The sequence below is a fragment of the Indicator indicator genome, chromosome 4 (genome assembly GCF_027791375.1).
Source record: "Indicator indicator isolate 239-I01 chromosome 4, UM_Iind_1.1, whole genome shotgun sequence".
Classification (NCBI taxonomy): Eukaryota; Metazoa; Chordata; class Aves; order Piciformes; family Indicatoridae; genus Indicator; species Indicator indicator.
The window spans coordinates 37,796,063-37,822,992 of record NC_072013.1 but is presented as its reverse complement, the minus strand read 5'-3'; the positions used below and the strand labels follow the sequence as shown (position 1 = coordinate 37,822,992).

The 26,930-nt window shown below is 45.9% G+C and overlaps 1 protein-coding gene across 1 annotated transcript in view; it reads left to right on the top strand.

Moving 5' to 3' along the window:
• Positions 1 to 15,983, top strand: part of SCG5 (secretogranin V) — a 31,764-nt gene extending 15,781 nt beyond the window's left edge. The window contains exons 3-4 of the mRNA XM_054400203.1: positions 1,198 to 1,310; positions 15,888 to 15,983. Of these exons, the coding sequence (XP_054256178.1) occupies positions 1,198 to 1,310; positions 15,888 to 15,983 (209 nt within the window). The remainder of the gene's footprint in view (positions 1 to 1,197; positions 1,311 to 15,887) is intronic.
• Positions 15,984 to 26,930: the final 10,947 nt, after the last annotated feature.

The following is a 26,930-nucleotide window of genomic DNA, read 5'->3' as shown; positions in this document are numbered from 1 at the left end:
GCAGGTTGGATCCCCTTGGGTATATCAGAGGAACTTGGACTGCAAGCTCTCTGTGCTGCTAAAGCAGAGGGAGCTCTAGGGGCATACAGAAATCACAGAAACATTCAGGTTGGAAGAGACCCTCAGGATCACCAAGTCCAACCCACAACCCTACTCTACAAGGCTCACCCCTAAACCAGAGCCCCAAGCACCACAGCCAAACCACCTGGAAACACAGCCAGGCTTGGGGACTCCACCACCTCCCTGGGCAGCACATTCCAATCTCTGACCACTCTTGAGGGGAAAAATTCTTCCTACTGTCCAGTCTAAACCTCCCCAGTCACAGCTTGAGGCCATTCCTTCTTGTTCCATCACTAATGACCTGTGAGAAGAGACCAGCAGCAGCCTCTCCACAACCTCCTTTCAGGTAGTTGCAGAGAGCAATGAGGTCTCCCCTCAGCCTCCTCTGTTTCACACTACCCATCCCCAGCTCCTTCAGTTGCTCTTCATCAGATTTCTTCTCCAGGCCCTTCCCAGCTTCCTTGCCCTCCTCTGCCCTGGCTCCAGCACCTCCACATCTCTCTTGGACTGAGGTGCCCCAAACTGGACACAACACTCCAGGTGTGACCTCCCCAGAGCTGAGTCCCAGGGGACAACCCCCTCCCTGCTCCTGCTGGACACAGCATTGCTGATCCCAGCCAGGATGCCTTTGGCTTTCTTGGCCACCTGGGCACACTGCTGGCTCCTCTTCAGCTGCTTGGCCATCAGCACCCCCAGGTCCTTTTCTGCCAGCAGCTTTCCAGCCACACTGCCCCAAGCCTTCAGCACTGCTTGGGGTTGTTATGTCCCAAGTGCAGGACCTGGCACTTGGCCTGGTTGAAGCTCCTCCTGTTAATGTTGACCATGGATCCAATCCACCCAAGTCCCTCTTCAGAGCCTCCCTCCCCAGGTGCAGATCAACACTCCCAGTACACTACCCAAAGAAATACTCCAGCCTCAAGCTGCTGAGTCTTTGTTTAATCTACAGATGACTAATTTTGCTAAAAAAGCCAGTTTTTAAAAGGCTATTCTTGATGTGACACTGTCTGCAAAATCATCCATGATGGGGAGGTTGGAGTAGATGATCTGTGAGGTCCCTTCCAAGCTAAGCCATTCTATGATGACATTGTGCTTTTCAAGTCTAATCAGCACTCAGTCCTTTCTAACCTGCTTTTGCAGCTGATGATGGGTGTCTGGAGAACACCCCAGACACGGCAGAGTTCAGCAGGGAGTACCAGCTGCACCAACACCTTTTTGATCCAGAGCATGACTATCCCAACATGGGCAAGTGGGTGAGTACACACTTGTTGCTTGTTTCTGTTGCATGTCAGGCTGGGTATTACTGCCTGATGCATGGGATAGTGGGAAACCAGTCAGGGAGACTCCTCAGAAAGGTGAACTTGTTTTAAAAAATAGAAACCATGATGAAAAATCTCTAAAAACTAGAAAGGAGAAAGCCTTGGCTTATTACCTGTCTCAAGGCATAACAGCTATGGATGTCCTTGGTAAATGCAACATAGCACGTTTCAGACTACAGTGGACCTGTAGCCAAATTTTAGATTTCAAAACATACCAAGGCCCTAATTGGAAAGGTTCTCCAGGTTCAGTTCAGCTACTTAGGTACTAAAAGCCAATAACTGAAGGATTATCCAGGCTCAGCTACTTGGATACTAAAAACCCGTAACTGAAAGATTCTCCAGGTTCAGTTCAGCTACTTAGATATTAACAACCAATAACTGCAAGATTCTCCAGGTTCAGTTCAGCTACTCAGATACCCCAAAACACAACTGCAAGATTCTCCAGGTTCAGTTCAGCTACTCAGATACCCCAAAACACAACTGCAAGATTCTCCAGGTTCAGTGACTATTCACTGTTCAGCTACTTAGATGCTTAAAAAAAAAAGAAATACCTGGAGTGCAGGTCCAGACAGTTTGCTCTCTGACTGAAGGCTTTTGGAAGAATTGCTGCTCCTTTTTCCTTTATTATTGTTATTGTTCATGTTCTTAGTAGTAGTATTTCCTTTAGTTTTTCCTTTAGTGTTTCCTTTAGTATTTCCTTTACTTTTTCCTTTAGTGTTTCCTTTGGTTTTTCCTTTAGTTTTTCCTTTAGTGTTTCCTTTGGTTTTTCCTTTAGTGTTTCCTTTAGTGTTTCCTTTGGTTTTTCCTTTAGTGTTTCCTTTAGTTTTTCATTTAGTGTTTCCTTTAGTGTTTCCTTTAGTGTTTCCTTTGGTTTTTCCTTTAGTGTTTCCTTTAGTTTTTCATTTAGTGTTTCCTTTAGTGTTTCCTTTGGTTTTTCCTTTAGTGTTTCCTTTAGTGTTTCCTTTAGTTTTTCATTTAGTGTTTCCTTTAGTGTTTCCTTTGGTTTTTCCTTTAGTGTTTCCTTTAGTGTTTCCTTTGGTTTTTCATTTAGTGTTTCCTTTAGTTTTTCATTTAGTGTTTCCTTTAGTGTTTCCTTTAGTGTTTCCTTTGTTTTTTCCTTTAGTGTTTCCTTTAGTGTTTCCTTTAGTTTTTCATTTAGTGTTTCCTTTAGTGTTTCATTTAGTGTTTCATTTAGTGTCTCCTTTAGTATTTCCTTTAGTGTTTCCTTTAGTGTTTCCTTTAGTGTTTCCTTTGTTTTTTCCTTTAGTGTTTCCTTTAGTTTTTCATTTAGTGTTTCCTTTAGTGTTTCCTTTGGTTTTTCCTTTAGTGTTTCCTTTAGTTTTTCCTTTAGTGTTTCCTTTAGTGTTTCCTTTGGTTTTTCCTTTAGTGTTTCCTTTAGTTTTTCATTTAGTGTTTCCTTTAGTGTTTCCTTTGTTTTTTCCTTTAGTGTTTCCTTTAGTTTTTCATTTAGTGTTTCCTTTAGTGTTTCATTTAGTGTTTCATTTAGTGTCTCCTTTAGTATTTCCTTTAGTGTTTCCTTTAGCATTTGCTTTATTACTCCTATTTCCTCTATTCCCTTGAGAACCTCTTTTCCACATTGCATGTAAGAAGCAGAGCAGGCTGCAGTAAGGGGAAAACTCTTGCTGTGAGCACAGAGGGATTTGAATAACTCCAGCTAGACTATTTCTGCAGGGCAGAGGCTCCAAAGAGAGCTCTGCTGCTCAGTCTTAGATTACATCAGTTAAATGTCCAATCCCAAACCCATCCCCAGGCGCCAGGCAAACAATAACAATGACCATAATTTATGCTCCCAGAGCAAATCCTGCCATCTCCTTTGACATTGTTGTAAGACTTCACTTTGGGATTGCCCTAACCCAGTGCTCTGCGAGCATCCCTCGGTGACTGGGACACGTTTGGCAGCCTCTGCTCCTGCTCTAATTGTGAGACAATGATTCATCATTCGTAATCAAACCAGGGGAAGATTTATTGTCTTCATTACTTGACTAAATTTCTGGAGAGAATCATGCCAAAGCTCCACATTCTGGAAGCTCTTGTTGCACTCTAAGTCATTACCATCAAAACGGTTGTTGGTTTGGTTTGGTTTCTTTTTTTTTTTTCGTTTTTAAAAACACCAGATGGTGAACTTGCTCATTTCTGCCAGAGAATGCTGTTAGTTTTCTGATGGTTCATCAGTAATTTACTTTCATAAGACCATTTTGAAGACCAGCAAAAGCACTCCTGGTAATCTTTGGCCTCTAGCAGTAGTTCAGAATCAAGCATCAAGGTGGGGCTTGGACTTGATGATCTTCAGAGGTCCCTTCCAACCCCTAACATCCTGTGATCCATCTTTGGCTCCCAGTATTTCAGCCATATTTCAGGCTCCAGCATGCACACTGCATTGTCATCAGCACTATATATGCTTAACAGATGGTAGGTGATCAGTAGTGAATCCTGCCCTTTCTTTTTTTGGTCATTTCTCCATCCATCAATACTAATTCAGGGGGGGTTGGGGGGTGGGGGAAACAGCTGCTCACACATGGATTAAACCAGACTGTTAGGTACTAAACAGGGGATCCTATCTAGCTGCAGTGTAGCCAGCTCCAGATCTTTTTAATTAAGAGATGAACCAGCTGGTAAATGTGCATCAGCAAATGTTCTGCTGAGATGCAGAACTGCCCCAGTCGCCTTCTCCTTGTATATAACTGCACATTAAAATGATGAATGCAGCAGTATCTGGCTTGATGGCTGGTTTGGTTATTTTTATCTTACTGGGGAGGGGGGAAGAGAAGAAAAAAAAGGCAGAAAAGCACTCTCAAAATTGGCTGTTTGAGGCTTTCCCAAGGAAGGAGGAAGCTGATCAGATCTTTTAGGTCACTTGCTCTGATCTGGGTTAGATCACAAGCGACCGACGCAGCTGGCTGTGGCCAAGTGCTTGCATCCTCATCCTCCCCCTGCCCCCCAGCCTCCAAAAGGCCCCCTGCCCACCTGCAGCCTGCTTCTGCTTCTCCCCTGGAAGAGCCTGGGCCCAGCTGCCCTGTGGGCTGCATGTTTCCATGCTGCATTTGCAGGGGCTCCTGCGTGCTGGGAAGGCGCTGGGCTGTCACCACCGTCTGAAGCCCTCGGAGCCACTGTGTCTCCTGGAGCACTGTGAGCTGGCCTGTGTGCTCTCAGGGGAGCTCCTCCCCGTGCCTTTTCCTGCCACACAGCAGCTGAGGCAGTGTCAGAGTTCCCACTGAGTTGTCCTTTCAAGGAGCCAGCGTGCATTCCTTAGCGTAACCACAGTAAAACCCAAATTGCATTAGCAGGTCAGGGAAGAAAAAAGAAACCAAAAGCAAAAAGGAAAGACAAGACCTGCTGCTTCACGAGGAATGGGAAAGGAACAGGTTGCTTGGTTTGTTTTGGTGACAGCCTCCCCTCATGCTTGCAGAGCTGTGGGACCTCTGCAGTGCCCTGTGTATAGGAGACCTCTTAGATAAGGCTAAAACAAGCCACAAGAAAGTGGCTGACAGAGCAAAGTGTATGAGGTTGTGTAGCTGCTGGGTGTTAGGAATAAATACTGCAAGCACCACTGAAGAGGGAAATGCACAGAGAATGAAGAATAGAGACTGGGCTTGGAGAAACAAAAAGATGAAGAATTTTCCTGGGTTTGGGACAACTACAAGAAGGATGGAGAAAGGCTGTTTGTAAAGGCTTCAAGGTAGAGCAGAGGATGGTAGGAACAAGTCCTGCACCATGAGGATGCTGGAACACTGCAACCAGGGAGGTAGTTGGGGACCCATCCCTGGAGATATTCAAGGTGAAGCTCAACAGGGCTCTAAGCAACCTGATCTAGTGGAGGGTGTCCTGCTGACTGCAGGGGGGGCTGGACTGGATGTCCTTTGGAGGTCCTTCCAACCCAGACCGTTCTATGATTCTATAAATTGACATTCTGACCTGTGGGAAGTCTTGGGAGCAGTCTTTCTTTGTAGGATGAGTTACATTCTCCTCCCCAGCCCCAAAGACTCTTTTATTTTCTTCTCATATGTGTAAAACATAGAAGGGACAGTGGGGATAGTAAGATGAGGGACTTCTGGAGGTTTCTACCCTAGTGTGCAGCTATAGTTTCCATGATTGTTGGTTCCCTCTTGGCTGTTCAGACTTTTCCTTGCAGGAGCCAGGTACTTCCCATTTGAGTCTTTTCTGTATCTTGCAGTTTGACTCCTTTAGGTGGACTGAAGAAGTGTTGTTGGCATCCAGAAAGACTTGCACAAAAATAATCTCCACTATGCATTTTACAATACAAATACAAAAGCCACTGGCATGGAAATTGTAATTTATTGAAGCCCAAAGTGTTAACCACTACCACGTGGAAAAGGTTAAAGAGAGGAGGAAAGACCAGTTGTGGGTTTTTTGACACCAGCATCAGTACAAACAGAAAATTAAAAGAAATTGTGTTGTTCAGCAACACTTCTTTTTATTGAAGCAGTGTTGCTGTAAAGGTAGAAATTACAAGGGTGAGCAGAGGGCTGGAGCTCCTCTGCTATGGAGACACATTGAGAGAGTTGGGGTTGTTCAGGCTGGAGAAGAGAAGGCTCTGAGGAAACCTTTTTGTCTCCCTCCAGTATCTGAAGGGGACTACAAGAAAGCTGGGGAGGGACTCTATAGGCTGTCAGGGAGTGACAGGACTGGGGGGAATGGAGCAAAACTAGAAATGGGGAGATTCAGACTGGATGTTAGGAAGAAATTCTTCCCCAGGAGGGTGGTGAGAGACTGGCACAGGTTGCCCAGGGAGGTGGTGGAAGCCTCATCCCTGGAGGTTTTTGCAGCCAGGCTGGATGTGGGTGGCTGTGAGCAACCTGCTGTAGTGTGAGGTGTCCCTGCCCATGGCAGGGGGGTTGGAACTGGATGAGCCTTGAGGTCCCTTCCAATCCTGACAATTCTGTGATTCTATGAAATAATGCCAGGTTTGCTTATCAGCCACACTGCAGGGATCCAAGACAGTACACAGGCAAATGGGAAGCAGGGCTTAAAATATTCAACAAGGCTGAGCTGCTTGTTGTTAAAGAGCAATTGAACAAAGCTGAGCTCCTTGTTAGAGAATTTTTAATGCACTCAGATCTTCCTTTATTCCAGCTCCAGTTATAGTGCTCAGCAGTAAGCACATCTGTCTTTACCAGCTGTGGCTGTTAAGTCTCTGCACAGCAATGGTGTTTATTAGGATGGGTTATTACAGGTCTGGTCTCCTCCTTCAATTTCAGACAGTAAAACTTGTTTAATTCAGTGTAATTGGCCTGGTGTAACAGCAATGGTCATGCTTGATGTTCCTGATAAGACACCAAACTGACTGGAAAAAGTAAAGAGCAATCCTGAAAGGGAGCAGCCTTGCTAATGCCATTTTTCTGTTCAGTTCTGCTTCATAATTGTGCAGCCTGCTGATTATTGCTGGCTCCAAGAAGTTCCAGTGAGGTCTGAAAGGGAAAGAAGTCTAAGGGAAAGATCTAAGGTCTCTCTGGCATCAGTTAGTTGATTGTAAGCATTTTACCTTCTGTGTTTCCCATCCAAATCCCAACCTGTAGTGCCCTCGTCCAAGTAGCTGGGAGGGTTCAAAGGCAGCTCCCCAGGAGTAAGGGGAAAGCAGCAGTTCTTGTGCCTCCACATGGGCTGTGCCTTTAACTGGAGAAGCTCTGTGCCATCATTCCTGACAGCTCCTAGGTGAGAGATGGGAACTTGCCAAGCGCTTCCTGGGCAGATTTTGGTGGCTGCTGAGCCCAGGCCCTCACACATATTTCCTGGATTGCTATTTCCTCTACAAGCACTCTCTCAGTGCATGCTCCACAACCTCATTTGCTTTGCACTCCACATAGTGCTTAAGTAGTGGTTATGGTCTTAAAACATTCCCAAACAAGGTCTTCCTGATTCCTGGGTCCAGTGCTGTTCAATATCTTTATCAACAACCTGGCTGAGGGGATTGAGAGCACCCTCAGCAAGTTCTTGATGATACCAAACTGGGGCTGGCTGACACCCCTCAGGCTGTGCTGCCATCCAACCACAGCTGGACAGGCTGAGAGCTGGCTGCAGGCAAACCTCATGAAGGGCAATAAGGACAAGTGCAGAGTCCTGCAGCTGGGCAGGAATAACAGCAGGCACCAGGACAGGTTAGAGGCTGCCCTGCTGGAAAGCAGCTCCACAGAGAAAGACCTTGGAGTGCTGGTGGGCAGCAAGTTCTGCATGGGACAGCAAAGTGCCCTTGTGGCCAAGAGAGCCAATGGGATCCTGGGGGGCAGCAAGAAAAGTGTGGCCAGCAGGGCTGGGGAGGTTCTGCTGCCCCTCTGCTCTGCCCTGCTGAGACCACAGCTGCAATCCTGTGTCCAGTTTGGGGCTCCCCAGTTCAAGAGAGACAGAGACCTGCTGGAGAGAGTCCAAGGGAGAGCCAGGAGGATGCTTAGGGGACTTGAGCATCTCCCCTGTGAAGAGAGCCTGAGAGCCCTGGGGCTGTTTAGTCTGGAGAAGAGAAGGCTGAGAGGGGATCTGATCAATGTCTATCAATAGCTGAGGGGTGGGTGTCAAGGGGAGGGGGCCAGGCTCTTTTGGGTGGTGCACAGTGTAAAGGAACAATGGGATTAAACTTCAACATAGAAGATTTCACCTCCACATGAGAAGAAACTTCTTTCCAGTGAGGGTGATGGAGCCCTGGAGCAGGCTGCCCAGAGAGATTGTGGAGTCTCCTTCTCTGGAGACTTTCCAACCCCACCTGGATGCATTCCTGTGCAGACTCCCCTGGGTGATGCTGCTCTGGCAGGGGGGTTGGACCTGATGATCTCAGAAGGTCCCTTCCAACCTCTAATGTACTGTGAGACTGTGATCAGGAACAGTTCCATTGTGTGGAATTTTCCCGAGTGACAGAGACGCCAGCTCCCGTCGTAAGGAAGCTCTTTACTCCAGTAACAGCATTTTTCCTCTGCTGAAAAGCATAGGATCAAATAAGAGAGGCTTTGGTGGTGTTCTGTTTCCCAAAGGGAGGAATTTACATGACCCTGGGTTTCTTTCAAATGGGAAATTTGAAGGGAGTTTGCACAAAGGGACCAGCCAAGAATGTCTCCCTCGGCTAACTTCATCCTCTGCTCCTTTTTGGCACTGCTCAGACGAGAAAAAAAAATAACTTGAGGCTTGGGCAAGAGATTAGGGCCTTGTGAATTTGGGGTTTAATGAACTTGAGAAGCACAAAAGAGACAATTTTGGCAGGTTTCAGCCTGACACTTGAAGAAGTTTGTTTTTTCTCATATCAAGGCTTGCAGAGAGGGTCAAAGTGTTTGGTGGATTTGTCTGGTGCTTGGAGTTACACTTTGCTATTTATACAACCAAACGTTAGCTCAGTTGTTTATAGGGCAGAATTAATGGCCTTGTTTATACAGTGTCCTGCTTTTTATGCAGCTTAATTCTTCTCCCCTCCTGCCATTTTCAGGTTAGGGCTTTGGGCTCGGGGTTTTTGTTTGTTTTTTTGTTTTTTTTTCCTTCCTAATCCACAATGGAAACAAAAAAAAACCAAACCCAATGTTGAGCATCTGTGCATTGTTCCAGGCTGGAGGAGAATTCACTACTTGTAGGAAACTATGGCTTGAAGTACAGATGGAGAGCAGTGCCAAGTGGTGCCCCTCAGGGGTCTGTACTGGGACCTGTGCTGTTTAATAGTTTTATGATTGTGAGATTGAATGCACCATCAGCAAGAGTGCAGCTGACACCAAGCTGAGTGGTGCTGTAGATATGCCAGAGGGACAGGATGGCATCCAGAGGGACCTGGCCAGGCTGGAGAGGTGGCCCCAGGTGAACCTCATGAGGTTCAACAAGAGCAAGTGCAGGGTTCTGCACCTGGACTGGAGCAATCCTCACTGTCAACACAGACTGGGGGAGGAGGTGATGGGAAACAGCACTGAGGAAAAGGACTTGGGGGTGCTGGTGGGGGAGAAGCTGGACAGGAGCAGTGTGAGCTTGCAGCACAGAAGGCAAATCCCATCCTGGGCTGCATCCCAAGCAGCATTGCCAGCAGAGCCAGAGAGGTGATTCTGCCACTTTGCTCTGCTCTGGTCAGACCTCACCTGGAGTATGTGTACAAATCTGAAGCCCTCAACACAGGAAGGACATGGACCTGATGGAAAGGGTCCAGAGGAGGGCCAGGAAAATGATCAGGGGGTTGGAGCAGCTCTGCTGTAAGGACAGGCTGAGGGAGCTAGGGGTGTGCAGCCTGGAGAAGAGAAGGCTCCAGGCAGACCTAAGAGCAGCCTGCCAGGACCTGAAGGGGCTACAGGAAGGCTGCAGAGGGACTGTTCCCAAAGGCCTGCAGGGACAGGATGAGGAGCAATGGTTTGAAGTGAGAGAAAGGCAGATTTACATTGGGTGTTAGCACAAGTTCTGCACCGTGAGGGTGCTGGAACACTTTTATTAGGAGGAAGTTCTTTACTAGGAGGCTGCTGGAACACTGCAACAGGTTGCCCAGGGAGGTGGTTAAGGCTCCATCCCTGGAGCTACTCAAGGTCAGGCTCAACAAGGGTCTGAGCAACGTGATCTAGTTGGGGATGTCCCTGCTGAATGCAGGGGGTTGGACTGGATGAGCTTTGGAGGTCCCTTCCAACCCAGACCAGTCTATATCATTTTACCAGTAGGTCCTTGAAGCACAAGTCCAGGCATTAAGCCTGAACACAGGTAATGATGTAGTGGAAAATTCGTGGGTTTTAAATTCATAGAATCATAGAATGGTGCAGAACTTGTTCCACACATCCAATCTAAATCTCCTCTCCTCCCATTTCAAACCATTGCCCCTTCTCTAACCACTGCAGTCTCTCTGCAGCCGCCTTCTTCTTGTAGCCCCTTCAGGTCCTGGCAGGCTGCTCTTAGCTCTGCCTGGAGCCTTCTCTTCTGCAGGCTGCACACCCCCAGCTCCCTCAGCCTGTCCTCACAGCAGCCCCCTGTGACTGCTTCTGTTAGCAGCAATATCCAAATGTTTATTTGTGGTTTCTCTTTCCTGTAAAACTGCACACCCCTGTAAGCTTGCTAATGTTCAACAGCACAGAAGCACCTGAAAGGCAGCCTGATGAATTTGATGGCTCTGGTTTGGTTTTGTTGTTGGTTTGTTGTTTTTTTTTTACCTTTCCAGAGCAAGAACTTACTCTTTGAGAAGATGAATGGTGGTCCAAAAAGAAGAAAGAGGGTAAGTATCAGAATCCTTTCTAGCCCTTGTATCACCTTGAGTGTTTATAAGAACTGAAATCATGGTGTTGAAAGGAAGGGGTTAGTGTAAAGCATCTCTGTGCTGAGCTGCTACAGCAGGCATCAAGCCTGCCCACTGCTTGCAAGATGTATTTCTTTGAACAGCTTCTTGCTTGCTTTCCAAAGCTGCACTTCAGTGCACAACATGAACTGGAAAAAAACTTTCTCTTCTCTGTGTTTTGAAATGGATCCTGTTTGCACAAAACCATTTAAAATTAGTTAGATGTCTCTGAAATAGAATTTCAGAGTTTCCTACTGAAAAAAAAAAAGTGTTGGTAAAATTAATTATTGCACTGCATGACAATAGTTTTTATTTCTTAAAGGGTAAGGGGAAGTGGAATTGGTTCTGGAGGTGGTGTGATTTGATTGGAGGCTGAGAGCCCTGGGGCTGGTTAGTGTGGAGAGGAGAAGGCTGAGAGGGATCTGATCAATGTCTATCAATAGCTGAGGGGTGGGGGTCAGGAAGCAGGGGACAGGGACAGGCTCTGCTCAGTTGCACCCTGGGATAGGACAAGGGGCAGTGGATAGAAACTGCAGCACAGGAGGTTCCACCTCAACATGAGGAGGAACTTCTTGACTGTGAGGGTCCCAGAGCACTGGAGCAGGCTGCCCAGAGAGGTTGTGGAGTCTCCTTCTCTGGAGCCTTTCCAGCCCCATCTGGATGTGTTCCTGTGTGAGCTGTGCTAGGTTCTATGATCCTGCTCTGGCAGGGGGTTGGACTCAATGATCTTTGGAGGTTAGGACTGGGGGGAATGGAGCAAAACTAGAAATGGGTGGATTCAGATTGGATGTTAGGAAGAAATTCTTCCCCATGAGGGTGGTGAGAGACTGGCACAGGTTGCCCAGGGAGGTGGTGGAAGCCTCATCCCTGGAGGTTTTTGCAGCCAGGCTGGATGTGGCTGTGAGCAACCTGCTGTAGTGTGAGGTGTCCCTGCCCATGGCAGGGGGTTGGAACTGGATGAGCCTTGAGGTCCCTTCCAGCCCTGACAATTCTGTGATTATATTCAGCTGCTGGTGTATATATATTTTTTTTTTACAAGAAGGACAAAGTTTAGCTCCCTGCCAGAAAGTAGCTTCTCCAAATATGCCAGTGCAGTTTATATTGTAAATGAAGGCAATTTGGTTTAAAAGAACTGAAGCATTAAGTGAAGATGATTTACCTACACATTTATTTTTTTAACTCCCAAACCTGAAGTCCTTGCTGGAAAGAGAAATAGATAAGTTGATTGCTTCCCAATTCACACATCACTTCTAATGAACACACTTCAGCCACAAGTAATGATCTATCTTGAGCTTCATATCTGCCTCCTGCATTCATTTGATTATCAGGTCTGTTAGTGGGAATGAAAAGAAGGCTAGGTACCTGATTTTAGCTCTTAAGTAGAACTTACTCTGGAAATAGTTGTGTGGAATATTTATTTAATAGCTAGAACAGTTTAAGTAGGATTAGTGCAATACATACATCAGAAAAACAAACCAACCGCCAAAACAAACCAAACCACCACATTTTCTGTCTCCATGCTGACTGAGGGGACCAAATACAAAAGGAATAATGATTGGAGAGAGGTGACAGCCACATGGTCAGGGCTAGTCCAGGATTCTGGAGGTGAAACTTCCAGTTTCTTGCATTGCAGCAGATTAATTTTCTTAGCACAGGTATCACAGAATCAGCCAGGTTGGAAAAGACCTTCAAGATCATCTAGGCCAACCTATCACCCAACAATCACACATTAGAGGATGGAAGGGAGCTCCAGAGATCCTTCAGTCCAAGCCCCCTGCAGAGCAGCAGCACCCAGGGGAGTCTGCACAGGAATGCATCCAGGTGGGGTTTGGAAAGTCTCCAGAGAAGGAGACTCCACAACCTCTCTGGGCAGCCTGCTCCAGGGCTCTGGCACCCTCATTGTATAGAAGTTCTCTTCATGTTGAGCTGAAACCTTCTGTGTTCAAGCTTGAACCTGTTGTTCCTTGGCTTATTCCTGTGCACCACTCAAAAGAGCCTGGCCCCCTCCCCTTGACCCCCACCCCTCAGCTACTGATAGACATTGATCAGATCCCTTTCAGCCTTCTCCTCTCCAGACTAACCAGCCCCAGGGCTCTCAGTCTCTCTTCACAGGGGAGATGCTCAAGTCCCCTAAGCATCCTCCTGGCTCTCCCTTGGACTCTCTCCAGCAGGTCTCTGTCTCTCTTGAACTGGGGAGCCCCAAACTGGACACAGGATTGCAGCTGTGGTCTCAGCAGGGCAGAGCAGAGGGGCAGCAGAACCTCCCCAGCCCTGCTGGCCACAGATCCCATTGGCTCTCTTGATATTGCTGTCCCATGCAGAACTTTTTTTTTTTTTTTTTTTTTGGAGTGGTAGCAAGCTACCACTCCAAAAAAAAAAAAAAAGAAAAAAAAATGAATTCATCTTTCTAAGAATCTTCAAGTAATTCCTAGAAGTTTATGGAACAGCCCAATTTTCACTAAATTGACATTAAACAGAACTTCTTTAAACACAAACAAATCATTTACATCTGTCTTGTTTGTAACAACTTAAAGCTTTAGTGTTGGTTTTCTTTTCCAAGGAACCTACTGAGGGTTAAGAAGAAGTGCAGAGTCCTGCACCTGGGAAGCAATAATCAACTGCAGCAGGACAGGCTGGGAGGGGATCTGCTGGAGAGCAGCCCCAAGGAGAAGGACCTGGGAGTGCTGGTGGATAACAAGTTCTGCATGGAGGGACAGGGATCTGCTGGAGAGAGTCCAAGGGAGGCTGCAAGGATGCTGAAGGGACTGGAGCACTGCCTGGGGAGGAGAGGCTGAGAGCCCTGGGGCTGGTTAGTGTGGAGAGGAGAAGACTGAGAGGGATCTGATCAATGTCTATCAATAGCTGAGGGCTGGGGGTCAAGAGGGACAGGGACAGGGACAGGCTCTGCTCAGTTGTGTCATGGGATAGGACAAGGGGCAATGAATAGAAACTGCAGCACAGGAGGTTCCACCTCAACATGAGGAGGAACTTCTTGACTGGGAGGGTCCCAGAGCACTGGAACAGGCTGCCCAGAAAGGTTGTGGAGTCTCCTTCTCTGGAGCCTTTCCAGCCCCATCTGGATGTGTTCCTGTGTGAGCTGTGCTGGATTCTCTGGTCCTGCTCTGGCAGGGGGTTGGACTCAATGATCTTCAGAGGTCCCTTCCAAAAAAGGGCTCTCTGTGCTGTAATTCAGTATTACAGATAGCATCTAACACATCTGTAGAAAGCCAAGGGCCTTAAAACTTGAAGACAGAGAACTCCCAAATCTTTTCCAGGGATTTGGTAAACACTTGGGATGTTTGAAAAGAACTATTTTATGCCTTTTATCTTTTAATCAAAACAGCCTATTTGTTGTTGCTTTGGTGGTGGTGGTGCTGGTGGGTTTTTTTTTTAACTGTAGTTCTCAGGTGCTACATTTGGGTGAAGGAAGCACAGCAATACCTCAAGAAAAGTAATTTCTGTGGCACAGCATGACAAGAATCAGGAGACACTGGGAAATTTGCATTCCTCCCAAGTTTGTCCTTTAGGCAAACAGCTTTTCTTGGAATAAAAAAAAAAAAACAACCCCCCAAAAAAAGCAGCAGGCCAGAGTTTCTGTCTCTATCTGTGAAGGAGAAAGTAGATGTTTGAATTGGGTTTGCACTGGCAGTATAAAAAGGCCAGAAAGTGGCTGTAAATAAGACTTAATTCTGAAAGCTCCACGAAGCTGCTTGGTGGTTGCAAGTGCCAGTGAAGGAAGAGACAATTCAAGCATAGCCTTTCCCCAGGACTAATCTGCAACCAGTTCTGAGACAGGATCTGTTCATCCTCAGTCTGATCTTGTGCTGCTTGCATGGCACAGAGTGGAGTTAAACTCTCTCTGGGGATCTTCTTTCCAGCATTCCCTCCTTCTGGCAGGGGTAGGAGAGCCATTTCCTAAGCCAAAACCTTGCTTGGCTCTAGCTCTGTGCCAGCAGCTTTTTATCTTGGCATCAAAGAGAGGAAGCAAGGAGGGGTTTCCTGGAGGGGAGATGTTGGTCCAGAATGGTATCCTGGTACCTAAGCTGGCTCTCAGCAGAGGTCAGTGATTAAGCTAAAGCTCAACTCTACCTCTCTAACAAATTCTGTCTTGTCTGGAGAATTAGGGAGGTAGATCTGCTGCTGCCTCTCTGCTGAGCTAAGGAAAGCAGGAGTGGGACAAAAAGTGTTTAGTTCAGACTGGGTGATGGAGCCCTGGAGCAGGCTGCCCAGGGAGGTTGTGGAGTCTGCTTCTCTGGAGACCTTCAAAACCCACCTGGATGTGTTCCTGTCTGACCTGCCCTGGGTGATGCTGCTCTGCCAGGGGGGTTGGACTGGATGATCTCTGGAGGTCCCTTCCAACCCTTAACAGTCTGTGATTCTGCCCTGTATTCTGATAGCCCTCCTCTACTTGCACTCTTTTTAGTGAATTGGATTAGATTCTTGCACACACACAAAAAAAAAAAACAAACCAGAAAACAAACTATTGACTGACTCCTAGAGACCCTCCCTGGGAGCAGTTGGTTGGGGTTTATTCTTTGGCAATATTCAACAGATAAGAAGTATAAAAATATATCCAGGGGTCTTGCAATAGCTGAAGAGATCCTGCAGGAAGGCTGCAGAGGGACTTTCCATCAGGGTGTCTGGAGACAGGACAAGGGGGAATGGGTTGTTTAGCCTGGAGAAGAGGAGGCTCAGGGGTGACCTCATTGCTGTCTACAACTACCTGAAGGGAGGTTGTAGCCAGGTGGGGGTTGGTCTCTTCTCCCAGGCAACCAGCAGCAGAACAAGAGGACACAGTCTCAAGTTGTGCCAGGGGAGGTTTAGGCTGGAGGTGAGGAGGAAGTTCTTCCCAGAGGGGGTGATTGCCCTTTGGGATGTGCTGCCCAGGGAGGTGGTGGAGTCACCATCACTGGAGACGTTCAAGAGGAGCCTGGATGAGGCACTTAGTGCCATGGTCTGGTTGATGGGATAGGGCCAGGTTGGACTGGAGGATCTTGGAGGTCTCTTCCAACCTGGTTGAGTCTATGATTCTATGATTCTATGAAGCTGAGGCAGAGCAGGGTTAGACTGGAGCTGAGGAAGAAGTTCTTCAGTAGGAGGGTGCTGAGACTCTGGAACTGCCCAGGGAGGCTGTGGGGAGGTTGGAGCAGATGAGCTCTGAGGTCCCTTCCAACCTAAGCCACTGCATGATTCTATGATCCACTAACCCCAGTTACCTTTCCTGTGTTTCCTTGTTTCTAATAAGTATAAATAATGTCAAACTTTTCCAGAGTGTGAACCCTTATCTGCAAGGACAACGCCTGGACAACGTCGTGGCCAAGAAGTCCGTTCCACATTTCTCAGACGAAGACAAAGCTCCTGAATAAGTCCAACTAAAACCAAAACAACAACAAGAAAAAACCCCCAACAAATGAATGATGAAACCTCCTCTGCTAGATCCTCATATTGCTATTAAAACCCTCCTGACTGTGGGCAGCATGTTTGTTATTTCTATGGTTGGTAGATGAAACCCAGCTGTATTTATAACGTTCCCCTAGATAGCAAAAAAAAAAAAGATGGTTCTGCTTTTTGTTAAGTTATGGTAAAAGAAAAAAAAACATAAAAAGGAGAGGAAAGAAGACAAAAAAAAAGACAAGAAAAAAGGAAAAGAGGCTTTCTGTTGTTTTTCTTTTAGGCATGGAGCAACCTTTCAAACTGTTTAGTCCTTTTTCCTAGCTAATGTGAGGCAAAATGGTCTTCATGAGCAGCTTGTAAATAGGAAGGTGCCTGACTTCAGGGTTTGCATCTGAAATGTCAACTGTGTTTGACATAGAGGAATTGCACTTTCGTGTTTTGGTCCCAAATATTGTTACTTAGCAAAGGCAAAGTATTTATTTTAACCCACAGAGGTTTTGTTGGCTTTTAGTCCATTTTAATAAACATTTTAAAGCAATCTACAAGGTTTGAAATGTGACTTTTGGTTTGTTGGGGTTTTTTTTTCCCCACCCCCAACTCTTTCAGGGGCTCATTTGTCTCAGGGATTGTTGCTTTTTTGTTTTTATTTATGTATTTCCACTAGAATGGTTTCCTCTGATAGGTTTAAACCCTTCTGTGTCCACAGCTCTCCTGAATGCCTGCACTTCTTTCACAGAATCACAGCATCAGCCAGGTGGGAAGAGACCTCCAAGATTATCAAGTCCAAACCATCAGTGGTACAGCTGGGTGGAAGTTCCATCTTCCTCACTGTTCTCTGGAGTATTGTGTCCACTTGGGTGCCTCAGGTCAAGAAGGACCCCAAAGAACTGCTTGAGAGAGTTGAGCAGAGCCACAAAGATGATTAGGGGAGTGGAACATCTTCCTTATGAGGAAGCTGAGGGCTCTGTAGCTTGGAGAGGAGGAGCCTGAGAGGTGACCTCATTGCTGTTAATAAAGATGTGCAAGGGGAGTGCCCAGAGGCTGGAGCCAGGCTCTGCTGAGTGATGCCCAAGGACAGCACAGGGGGCAGTGGTGGAAGATGAGCCATAGGAAGTTCCATGGAAACAGGAGGAAAAGTCCCTCCCCAGCTTTCTTGGAGCCCCCTTCAGATACTGGAAGGCCACAAGAAGGTCTCCTCAGAGCCTTCTCCTCTCCAGACTGCACAACCCCAACTCTCTCAGTCTGTCTCCAGAGCAGAGCAGCTCCAGCCCTCTGCTCATCCTCCTGGCCCTTCTCAGGACACCTTCCAGCACCTCCAGATCCGTCCTGGAACAGAGGCTCCAGAACTGGACACAGAGCTCCAGGTGTGGTCTCAGCAGAGTGGAGCAGAGGGGGAGAATCCCCTCCCTGCCCTGCTGGCCACACTTCTCTTGCTGCAGCCCAGGCTCTGGCTGGCTCTCTGGGCTGCAAGTGCTCACTGCTGGCTCATGCTGTTGAGCTTCTCCTCCACCAGCACCTCCAAGGCCTTTTTTCCAGGGCTGCTCTCAAGCCACTCCCTACCCAGCCTCTATCCATGCCTGGGATTGTCCCGACCCAGATGCAGGACCTTGCCCTTGGCCTTTTTGAACCTTATGAGGTTGGCTTGGGCTCACCTTGTTAGTCTTCCCTTGTTAATTATCAAGGCAGTCCCTTGTTAATAAAAAAAAAAAAAAACAAAACACCACCCCAAAACCCAAACCAAACCAGTTGTCCCTCCTCCTGCTCCCAAACCAGCCCAAAGAGATGGCTGGAGTTTGTTTTGGCAGAGACTCATCACAGTGCTGGGCTCCTGGAATCAATGGGCAGTGGCTGCAGCTATCTCCACTCACTGCTCCAACCCAGTCTTTCCAGGAGTGCTCTTCTCAGTGTCCTCAGCCTTTTACAGTTATGATGCATGGGAGCTCAGGAGCATGCCTACTGCTGGTGCTGTTTGGAATTTTCATCCCATTAAAGCCTTTTAAGAGTATTTTTAAACCTGTGAGTCTGTTAATTGCCATATCTGAGAGACAACCTGCTGGCCAGTGAAGGCTTTTGCCATTAAACATTGGCTTTGCCTGGTAAAGAAAGATCTGTGACCCTAGTTTGTGAAAAGCAGTGTGGAGCTGAGCAGGGTATTTCATTTGGGACATAGAACTTGCTCTGAGGCTGCATGTGGAAGGAAGGGACCTAGGGGTGCTCATGGCCAAGCAGTTGAATAGGAGCCAGCAGTGTGCCCAGGTGGCCAAGGAAGCCAAAGGCATCCTGGCTGGGATCAGCAATGCTGTGTCCAGCAGGAGCAGGGAGGGGATTGTCCCCTGGGACTCAGCTCTGGGGAGGCCACACCTTGAATGAGAAAAGACCAGCAGCAGCCTCTCTCTGTTGGCGTTTCAGGAAGCTGTACAGGGTGATGAGGTCTCCCCTCAGCCTCCTCTTCCTCACACTAAACAGTCCCACTTCCCTCCATCAGACTCGTTCTCTAGGTCCTCTTCAAGCTGGAGCTCTGCAAGCATACATCCCCAGCTATGAAGCTGAAGCTGACCACCTGGGGGAAGGACCCAGGCAGAAAGATGACTACCAAGTCAGTTAAACTTTTGGCTTCATGGTGGACAAAGTAACACTGAAACTCCTTTGTTTCCAGCTGCCAGGATCTGGGGATGAAGACAACTATTCCTTGTGATGATGAAGAGGAGGAGACCACAGATAATGGCTGACTGGCACAGGAGTGGGTCCTAAGCCAAGGTTTCCAGCTAGGAGACAATGAAAGGGTCAAGCAGATGCATGGTCCAGGACTGCCACACTGGAGCCTGCTGCTGTTAGGTGAAGAGTTCAGCCTCAGTTAGCACAAGGGGGAAGCAGGCAGCATCAGTTCCATCCATGCTTTATTTGTGGTACCAACTGCTTTGCTGTGGATCCTGGTGGTTGGGATTGCTGCTAGCCACGTGTGCAGCACCTGGGAGCAGAACAAATCTTCAGTGATGTGAGTGTCAGGGCAGCAGCTCTGCCAGCTGGAACTAAAAGCCCTCTTGGACTGACAGGGTCTGGTTTTGTAAGGGGGGCAGGAATCAGAGCGGGCAGAAAGCTAGGGAGACCTGAGTGACCTCTTTTTATCTTCTCTTATGGCTCCTGTAACCAAAGCAGATGGACTCCAACTCCTATTGCAGTCCATGGGGTGTCTCGTGCATTGCATTGCTGAGTTTTTCTTCATCCCACTCTGCTCTCCAAGAAAAACAGAGGGGGGCAGTGGGTGCCCAAATTTCTCTGTCAACTGACTGAGCAAAAGAGAAAGCACAAAGGAAAAGAATTTGATCTTTGCTACCAGCCTCAGAGACTCCCTTCTTCATTCAGGTACAGACCCTTTAAGCTCTGGTTTTATGTCATTTTATTATTTATTTATTTTATTATGTAGTCATAATTTATTTATTATTTATTGCTTGATTATTATTGATTATTTATTTATTTCTATTATTTACTTATTTTAATCATTATTTTTATTATTTTTATTTTTATTATTTTTATTTTTATTATTATTAATTTTATTTTTTATTTACTTATTTTTATCATTTTTAATTATTTATTTTTAATGTATTTTTATTCTTATTTTATTTTTATTATTAATTTATTTTATTTTTAGCATTTACTTAGTATTTAATTTTTAATTATTTATTTTTATTCTTATTTGTATTACTTATTTATCTAATTTTTATCATTTATTTATAATTTTTTATTTATTTTTATTCTCATTCTTTTGTTTACTATTACTTTATTTTATTTATTTTTAGTATGCACTTATTTTTTAATTACCTATTTCTATTCGTAGTCTTATTTTTATTATTAATTTATTTTATTTATTTATTTCATTTACTTATTATCATTTATTTAGTATTTATTTATATTTTTATTTTTATTTTGTATTATTAGTTATATTTATTTTTATCATTTATTTATTTTTATGCATTATTTGATTTTACTATTTATTTTTATTGTTATTGTATTTGTATTATTAATTTATCCTGTTTATTTTTATAATTTAGTTATTTTTATCATTTATTTATTGTTTATTTTTACTGCTTAAGTTTTTTATTGTTAGTTTATTTTTATTATTAATTTTATTTTTTTATTTATTACTATCTATTGCTTTATAAAAATATTATTACTTTTATTCCAGATCCTTGTCCTGACCCTAAGCACCACGTGAAGGGTAACTTTCTCGAGAGCCACCGAAGATCTCTGTTACAACTGATGGGGTGGAGGTGGTGGTGGTTTAGGTCCTGGGCTTCTGCACCCTTGGTAGCTCATAGGAGGTGCACACAGCTTTGGTGCTGAATTCAGTCTTTGCCTCTTTTTTAACTAATACTATTTTCTAAGAAAGCAAAGGGAAAGCTTAGCATTTCTTCAGTGCTTTATCTGCATTCCAATGCCCCAAAGTCCTCTAAAAACAGCTGGAATTCCAGTGGGATGCTCGATATGGGGAAATGTGGTCACCTCTGCTATGGGGACAGGCTGAGGGAGCTGGGGTGTGCAGCCTGCAGAAGAGAAGGCTCCAGGCAGACCTAAGAGCAGCCTGCCAGGACCTGAAGGGGCTACAAGAAGACTGCAGAGGGACTGTTCCCAAAGGTCTGCAGGGACAGGACAAGGAACAATGGTTTGAAATGAGAGCAGAGCAGATTGAGATTGGATGTGAGGAACAAGTTCTGCACCAGGAGGCTGCTGGAACACTGCAACAGGTTGCCCAGGGAGGTAGCTGAGGCTCCATCCCTGGAAAGATTCAAGGTGAAGCTGGACAGGGCTCTGAGCAACCTGATCTAGTTGAGGATGTCCCTGCTGACTGCAGGAAGGGTTTGGCTGGAAGACCTTTCGAGGTCCCTCCCAACCCAAAGCCATTCTATGATTCTCTGATTCCTCATCCTAACACAGAACACCTTTCTACATTGAGAAATAAACCATCACAGTGTGGCATCTCTTACCTCCAAATGGACAAAACAAGTCAGGTCACCCAGAGGAGCTCTCAGGATTCAGCACTGCTTCATTTTTTCCTGGGTGTTTTTTTTCCTTTCTTTTCTTTTTTCTAAATCTAAAACAAATTTTCAGCCAGTGACTTAACTCCATTGCAAAACTTTTAAGTAACTCCAGTGGGCATTGCAGGGGCTGTGAGATTTATGGGCTTTAAAGCTGTGTTCCTGCAACTGAAGTAAGAAACCTGTTTTCAAATGCTGCATAAATCACTAATCAGTTTTTAAAAATAGTCTTGGCTGATTTAATGAAGATGTTTTAGGAGCTGCTGCTGGAACAGATAAGCACTGCTGCCATCCTTGATGCACGGAGCCTGGTCAATGGTGAGATCCCCAAACAAGCCCAGCTGCCAGAGGGCTCTGTGCCTGTGAAACCTGTGTGCACAGTTAAAAAGGCAGAAAAGTTTGCTCTTCACAGAGTCACAGCATGTTAGGGGCTGGAAGGGACCTCAAAAAAATCAAGTCCCGCCAGAGCAGGATCACCCAGGGCAGGTCACCCTGGTGGGTCACATTCCAACCCACACATCCAGGTGGGGTTGGAAAGTCTCCAGAGAAGGAGACTCCACAACCTCTCTGGGCAGCCTGCTCCAGGGCTCTGGCTCCCTCACAGGGAAAAAGTTTTCCCTTCTGTTCTCACAGGCCATCCAGCTTGCCCCCAGTGTCCTTTGTGCTGTCCTTGGACATCCCTGAGCAGAGCCTGGCTCCATCCTCCCCACACTGCCCTGCACATCTTTATCCCCAGCAATGAGGGCAGCCCTCAGGCTCCTCTGCTCCCTATCTTTCTCCTGTGCTCCCACAAAGTCTCCAGCTCTGCTGCAGCCTTTCTGATGGCTATGGGTCTGAAGGGATGTGGTCTTGGAAGTCTTGTTTTCAGGGGCTCTCCATGAGTGCAAGGTATCCAGCAGGCAAGCAACCCATGTCAGAAGAACAGATGTCTCTTTCTGTTTAAAATGCCTTATTTTGTGCTTGAGGAGTTGGGGATACATTCTAATTTCTGACATTATTGGCTATTTCCTGCTGGGTTTTGATGTCCTCAGCAGCAGCAAGGACAAGAATTATCCACAAACTTGAGGATAAGACCTTCACAGACCACCCCTAAAATATCAGTTGCTTGCTACAAAGACTTTCATAGAATTGTTAGGCCTAGAAGGGACCTCAAGGCTCATCCAGTTCCAACCCCCCTGCCATGGGCAGGGACACCTCACACTACAGCAGGTTGCTCACAGCCACATCCAGCCTGGCTGCAAAAACCTCCAGGGATGAGGCTTCCACCACCTCCCTGGGCAACCTGTGCCAGTGTCTCACCACCCTCCTGGGGAAGAATTTCTTTCTGACATCCAATCTGAATCTCCCCATTTCTAGTTTTGCTCCATTCCCCCCTGTCCTATCACTCCCTGACACCCTAAAAAGTCCCTCCCCAGCTTTCTTGTAGCCCCCTTCGGATACTGCAAGGCCACAAGAAGGTCTCCTCAGAGCCTTCTCTTCTCCAGCTTTGTGTCTATTTTGTTGTGCATCTAGAGGTTATTGATCTGGAGATTTACAGAACTGGGAACTATTTCAAATTAACAGATGGCTGAGGAGTTGCAAAGTGCTTGAGGGTTAGCTCCACTAAAAGTTTAAAGTGCTCACAGCTGGGCTTGCATGCAACACAAAGTCCAAACCAGGTTCCTTAGGTAGCTGAAGGCTGTACACAGCTCTGTTTTTTCTTGTCAATGACATCTCTCAGGCACCTAAGCTTCTGTGCATGCCTCAGGCTGTTTGAAACATGGTGAACCAGCTCTGGTATCTCTCTCAGTTCTAAACCCAGCCTTGTATCCACAAACTTGGCAATTCCTCACAGAGAATCACAGAAACATTCAGGGTGGAAGAGACCCTCAGGATCACCAAGTCCAACCCACAACCCTACTCTACAAGGCTCACCCCTAAACCAGAGCCCCAAGCACCACAGCCAAACCACCTTGAAACACAGCCAGGCTTGGGGACTCCACCACCTCCCTGGGCAGCACATTCCAATCCCTGAACACTCTTGCTGGGAAAAAAATGTTTCCTACTCTCCAGTCCAAACCTACCCAGAGGCAGTTTGAGGCCATTCCCTCTTGTTCTGTCACTAATGACCTGTGAGAAGAGACCAGCAGCAGCCTCTCCACAACCTCCTTTCAGGTAGTTGCAGAGAGCAATGAGGTCTCCCCTCAGCCTCTTCTGTTTCACACTACCCATCCCCAGCTCCTTCAGTTGCTCTTCATCAGATTTCTTCTCCAGGCCCTTCCCAGCTTCCTTGCCCTCCTCTGCCCTGGCTCCAGCACCTCCACATCTCTCTTGGACTGAGGTGCCCCAAACTGGACACAACACTCCAGGTGTGACCTCCCCAGAGCTGAGTCCCAGGGCACAATCCCCTCCCTGCTCCTGCTGGACACAGCATTGCTGATCCCAGCCAGGATGCCTTTGGCTTTCTTGGCCACCTGGGCACACTGCTGGCTCCTCTTCAGCTGCTTGGCCATGAGCACCCCCAGGTCCCTTTCTGCCAGCAGCTTTCCTCTCCTCTATTCCTGATGGAAGCAGCCTGGTAAGGACCCAGATCCCACATGTCTACAGGATCAGTCTCTGCACAAAATACCACAGCAGAAGTAGACAACTGGATTAAAAACAAAGACAAAAAAGAAAGGTGACTGGAACAGGTATGGCAAAAGAATCAAAGCTCTAACTGTGCCAGAGAAGAGGATCCAGAAGGAAAATAAGCCTGGGTGAGGCACTTAATGCCATGGTTTAGTTGATCAGATGGTGCTGGTTGACAGGTTGGACTTGAGGATCTCAAAGGTCTTTTCAAACCTGGTTAATTCTGTGATTCTGTGAACACAAAGTTAATATCTCATGGTTAGTAGGGCAGGGTGACGATGAGGAAGGGCAGGGTGTTGATGAGGAAGGGCAGGGTGATGATGAGGAAGGGCAGTTGTCCCTTGCCCATGGTGGGGAAGTTGGAGATGAGCTCTGAGGTCCCCTCCAGCCTGAGCCATTCTGTGATTCTAGGATCTCAGGTGGAATTTTCCCTTTGAAAATGTGCAGGGCTAAACCCTGAGGAGCTCTTGAAAGCTTTTCCAGAGGCTGCTAGTGGCACACTCAAAGCAAGAGGGATGTGGACCCTGGGTAAAACACAACTTGCTTGGAGATACTAAACCAGGAAAGTGCTTGCTCTTCCAACCTGCTTCTCAGAAACAAAGAAGTCTCCTTTGGTCATGTTGGGTTTTTTTTCCCCTGTCTAGGAAGGAGCTTTTGGTAAACCTGATTGCAGTAGGAAGTGACCTTAATGCACAGAGGCTTTCTGAACAAATCATCCCACCTCCACTGCCCAGGAAAATGCTTTCTGCCTCCATCTAGCCTGTGCCCTCCCCTGCATTTATCTCAACTAATCACACCCAGATCAAGCCCCCCCGTACCTTGTCTCTGGGACTGGGTCTTTTTACATCACAATAGATGTCTCAGTGTGAAAAACTTCAGCCTGCAGAAAAAGGCACAGCCAAAAGAAGTAAAAAATTCTCAACACAAGAATTTACTGTATTAAAAAAAAAAGGGGGGAGGGGGGGAAAGGATTTCTATTTTTTGATTCTGTTTCCTAAAAGAGCAAGAAACAGGTACAAGGAGGAAAAAAAAAATATATATACATTTTAAGTGTGTCTGATAGGTTTTGGTGATGGCAGCTCCCAAGGACTCTTTCCTTTCAATGTTCTATATTTTTTTTTCAGAAGGAAAAACATGTTTTGGAGGTTTGTTTGGGTTTGTTTTGTTTTTTGTTCTGAATTCATTTTGAAATCCTGACAAGAAATAATAATAATACTACCTTCTTCACAAGGAGGCTCATTCCATCTGGTTGGGAACCAAAAAAAGCCCTGCCACAGCCTGATCTGAAGTGGAATTGATTGGATCACTTGCAATTTAAACTTCTTCCCTTACATCTTTACTGCATTAAGACTTCCTGGGGAGATGAAAACAAAACAAACAACAAAACAAAACAAACAGCAAAACAAAACGAACAACAAAACAAAACAAACAACAAAACAAAACAAACAACAAAAAACCCCAAAACCCCTGTTTACATTTCTAGGGTTTTTCAAAGTGCATGCAGAAGCTCCAATTGTTTGGTGCCTGATTAATTACAAACACCTAAATCATTGTTCCCAAGCCTGTTTACAGAATCTCTCCTAACATCAAATGATTTTATAGGGAGAGGTGGTGGAAGCCTCATCCCTGGAGGTTTTTGCAGCCAGGCTGGATGTGGCTGTGAGCAATCTGATCTAGTGTGAGGTGTCCCTGCACATAGCAAGTGGGTTGGAACTGGATGATCCTTGAGGTCCCTTCCAACCCTAACAATTCTGTGATGCTATGATTCTACACTTTTCCAGGCACTTTGAACCTTCTGCTGTGTGTGTGAGGAGAGGGGAAATGAAATTAAAACCAAACAAAAATAAATCATTGAGTCAAAGTGCCAATGAAAGCAGCTAATGGAAATGTGCTGGGCAGTGTGGTTAGCTCTAGAATGTGAGGTGCCAGATCTGCCATGGCTCTGAGCAGCTCCACAAAGGGAAGAGTGATGTCTGTTGTGGCTATGTTTGGAGAATCAAGTAAAAGGACTTGGAAAATGCTAATTAGAACTCAAGATACTGGAAGAAAAGGGAAAGATCAATGAATAAATATCCAGCTGGCTTTAGCCAAACAGCCTAACCGGGCTACTTTTGACAAGGAAACAGAAGAAGCAAAACAGAACAGTTGGAAAGAGCAAGACAAGAGATTTGGCTCTAGGCTTGCCTCTGTGGTTTCCCAGAAGTGGTTGTTTGTTTTTTTTCTTTCTTTCTTTTTGGCAATTTTTGAAAGAGTAAATTTTTTGGTAAGCACACAGATACAAACTAGGCTATTTTTGTATTTTATTAGTACAATTCTTATTATTGTTGTGTTGGGCTTCTCTAGTTCTTGAGTTCACAAAGTTTAGCATTCTAATATACACCTCGACTGGGATGGCCTGCAGCAGGGGACAGATGCAGCTAGGAACGGGGTGCAGCCAGGGATGGGATGCAGCCATAGATCATGTTGAGGTCTTTAAGCAAGATTTGCTACAGATTAGATGCAGCTATGTGGATTAGATTCAGCTATGTGGATTAGATTCAGCTATGTGGATTAGATGCAGCTATATAGATTAGATGCAGCTATATAGATTAGATGCAGCCATAGGTGATGTTGAGGTCTTTAAGCAAAGCTTGCTCCAGATTAGATGCAGCTATATAGATTAGATGCAGCTATATAGACCATGTTGAGGTCTTTAAGTAAGGTTTGCTACAGATTAGATGCAACTATATAGATTAGATGCAGCTATGTGGATTAGATTCAGCTATGTGGATTAGATGCAGCTATATAGATTAGATGCAGCTATATAGATTAGATGCAGCCATAGGTGATGTTGAGGTCTTTAAGCAAAGCTTGCTCCAGATTAGATGCAGCTATATAGATTAGATGCAGCTATATAGATCATGTTGAGGTCTTTAAGTAAGGTTTGCTACAGATTAGATGCAACTATATAGATTAGATGCAGCTATGTGGATTAGATGCAGCTATATAGATTAGATGAAGCCATAGATGATGTTGAGGTCTTTAAGCAAGACTTGCTACAGATTAGATGCAGCTATGTGGATTAGATTCAGCTATATGGATTAGATGCAGCTATATAGATTAGATGCAGCCATATAGATTAGATGCAGCCATAGATGATGTTGAGGTCTTTAAGCAAGACTTGCTACAGATTAGATGCAACTATATAGATTAGATGCAGCTATGTGGATTAGATGCAGCTATATAGATTAGATGAAGCCATAGATGATGTTGAGGTCTTTAAGCAAGACTTGCTACAGA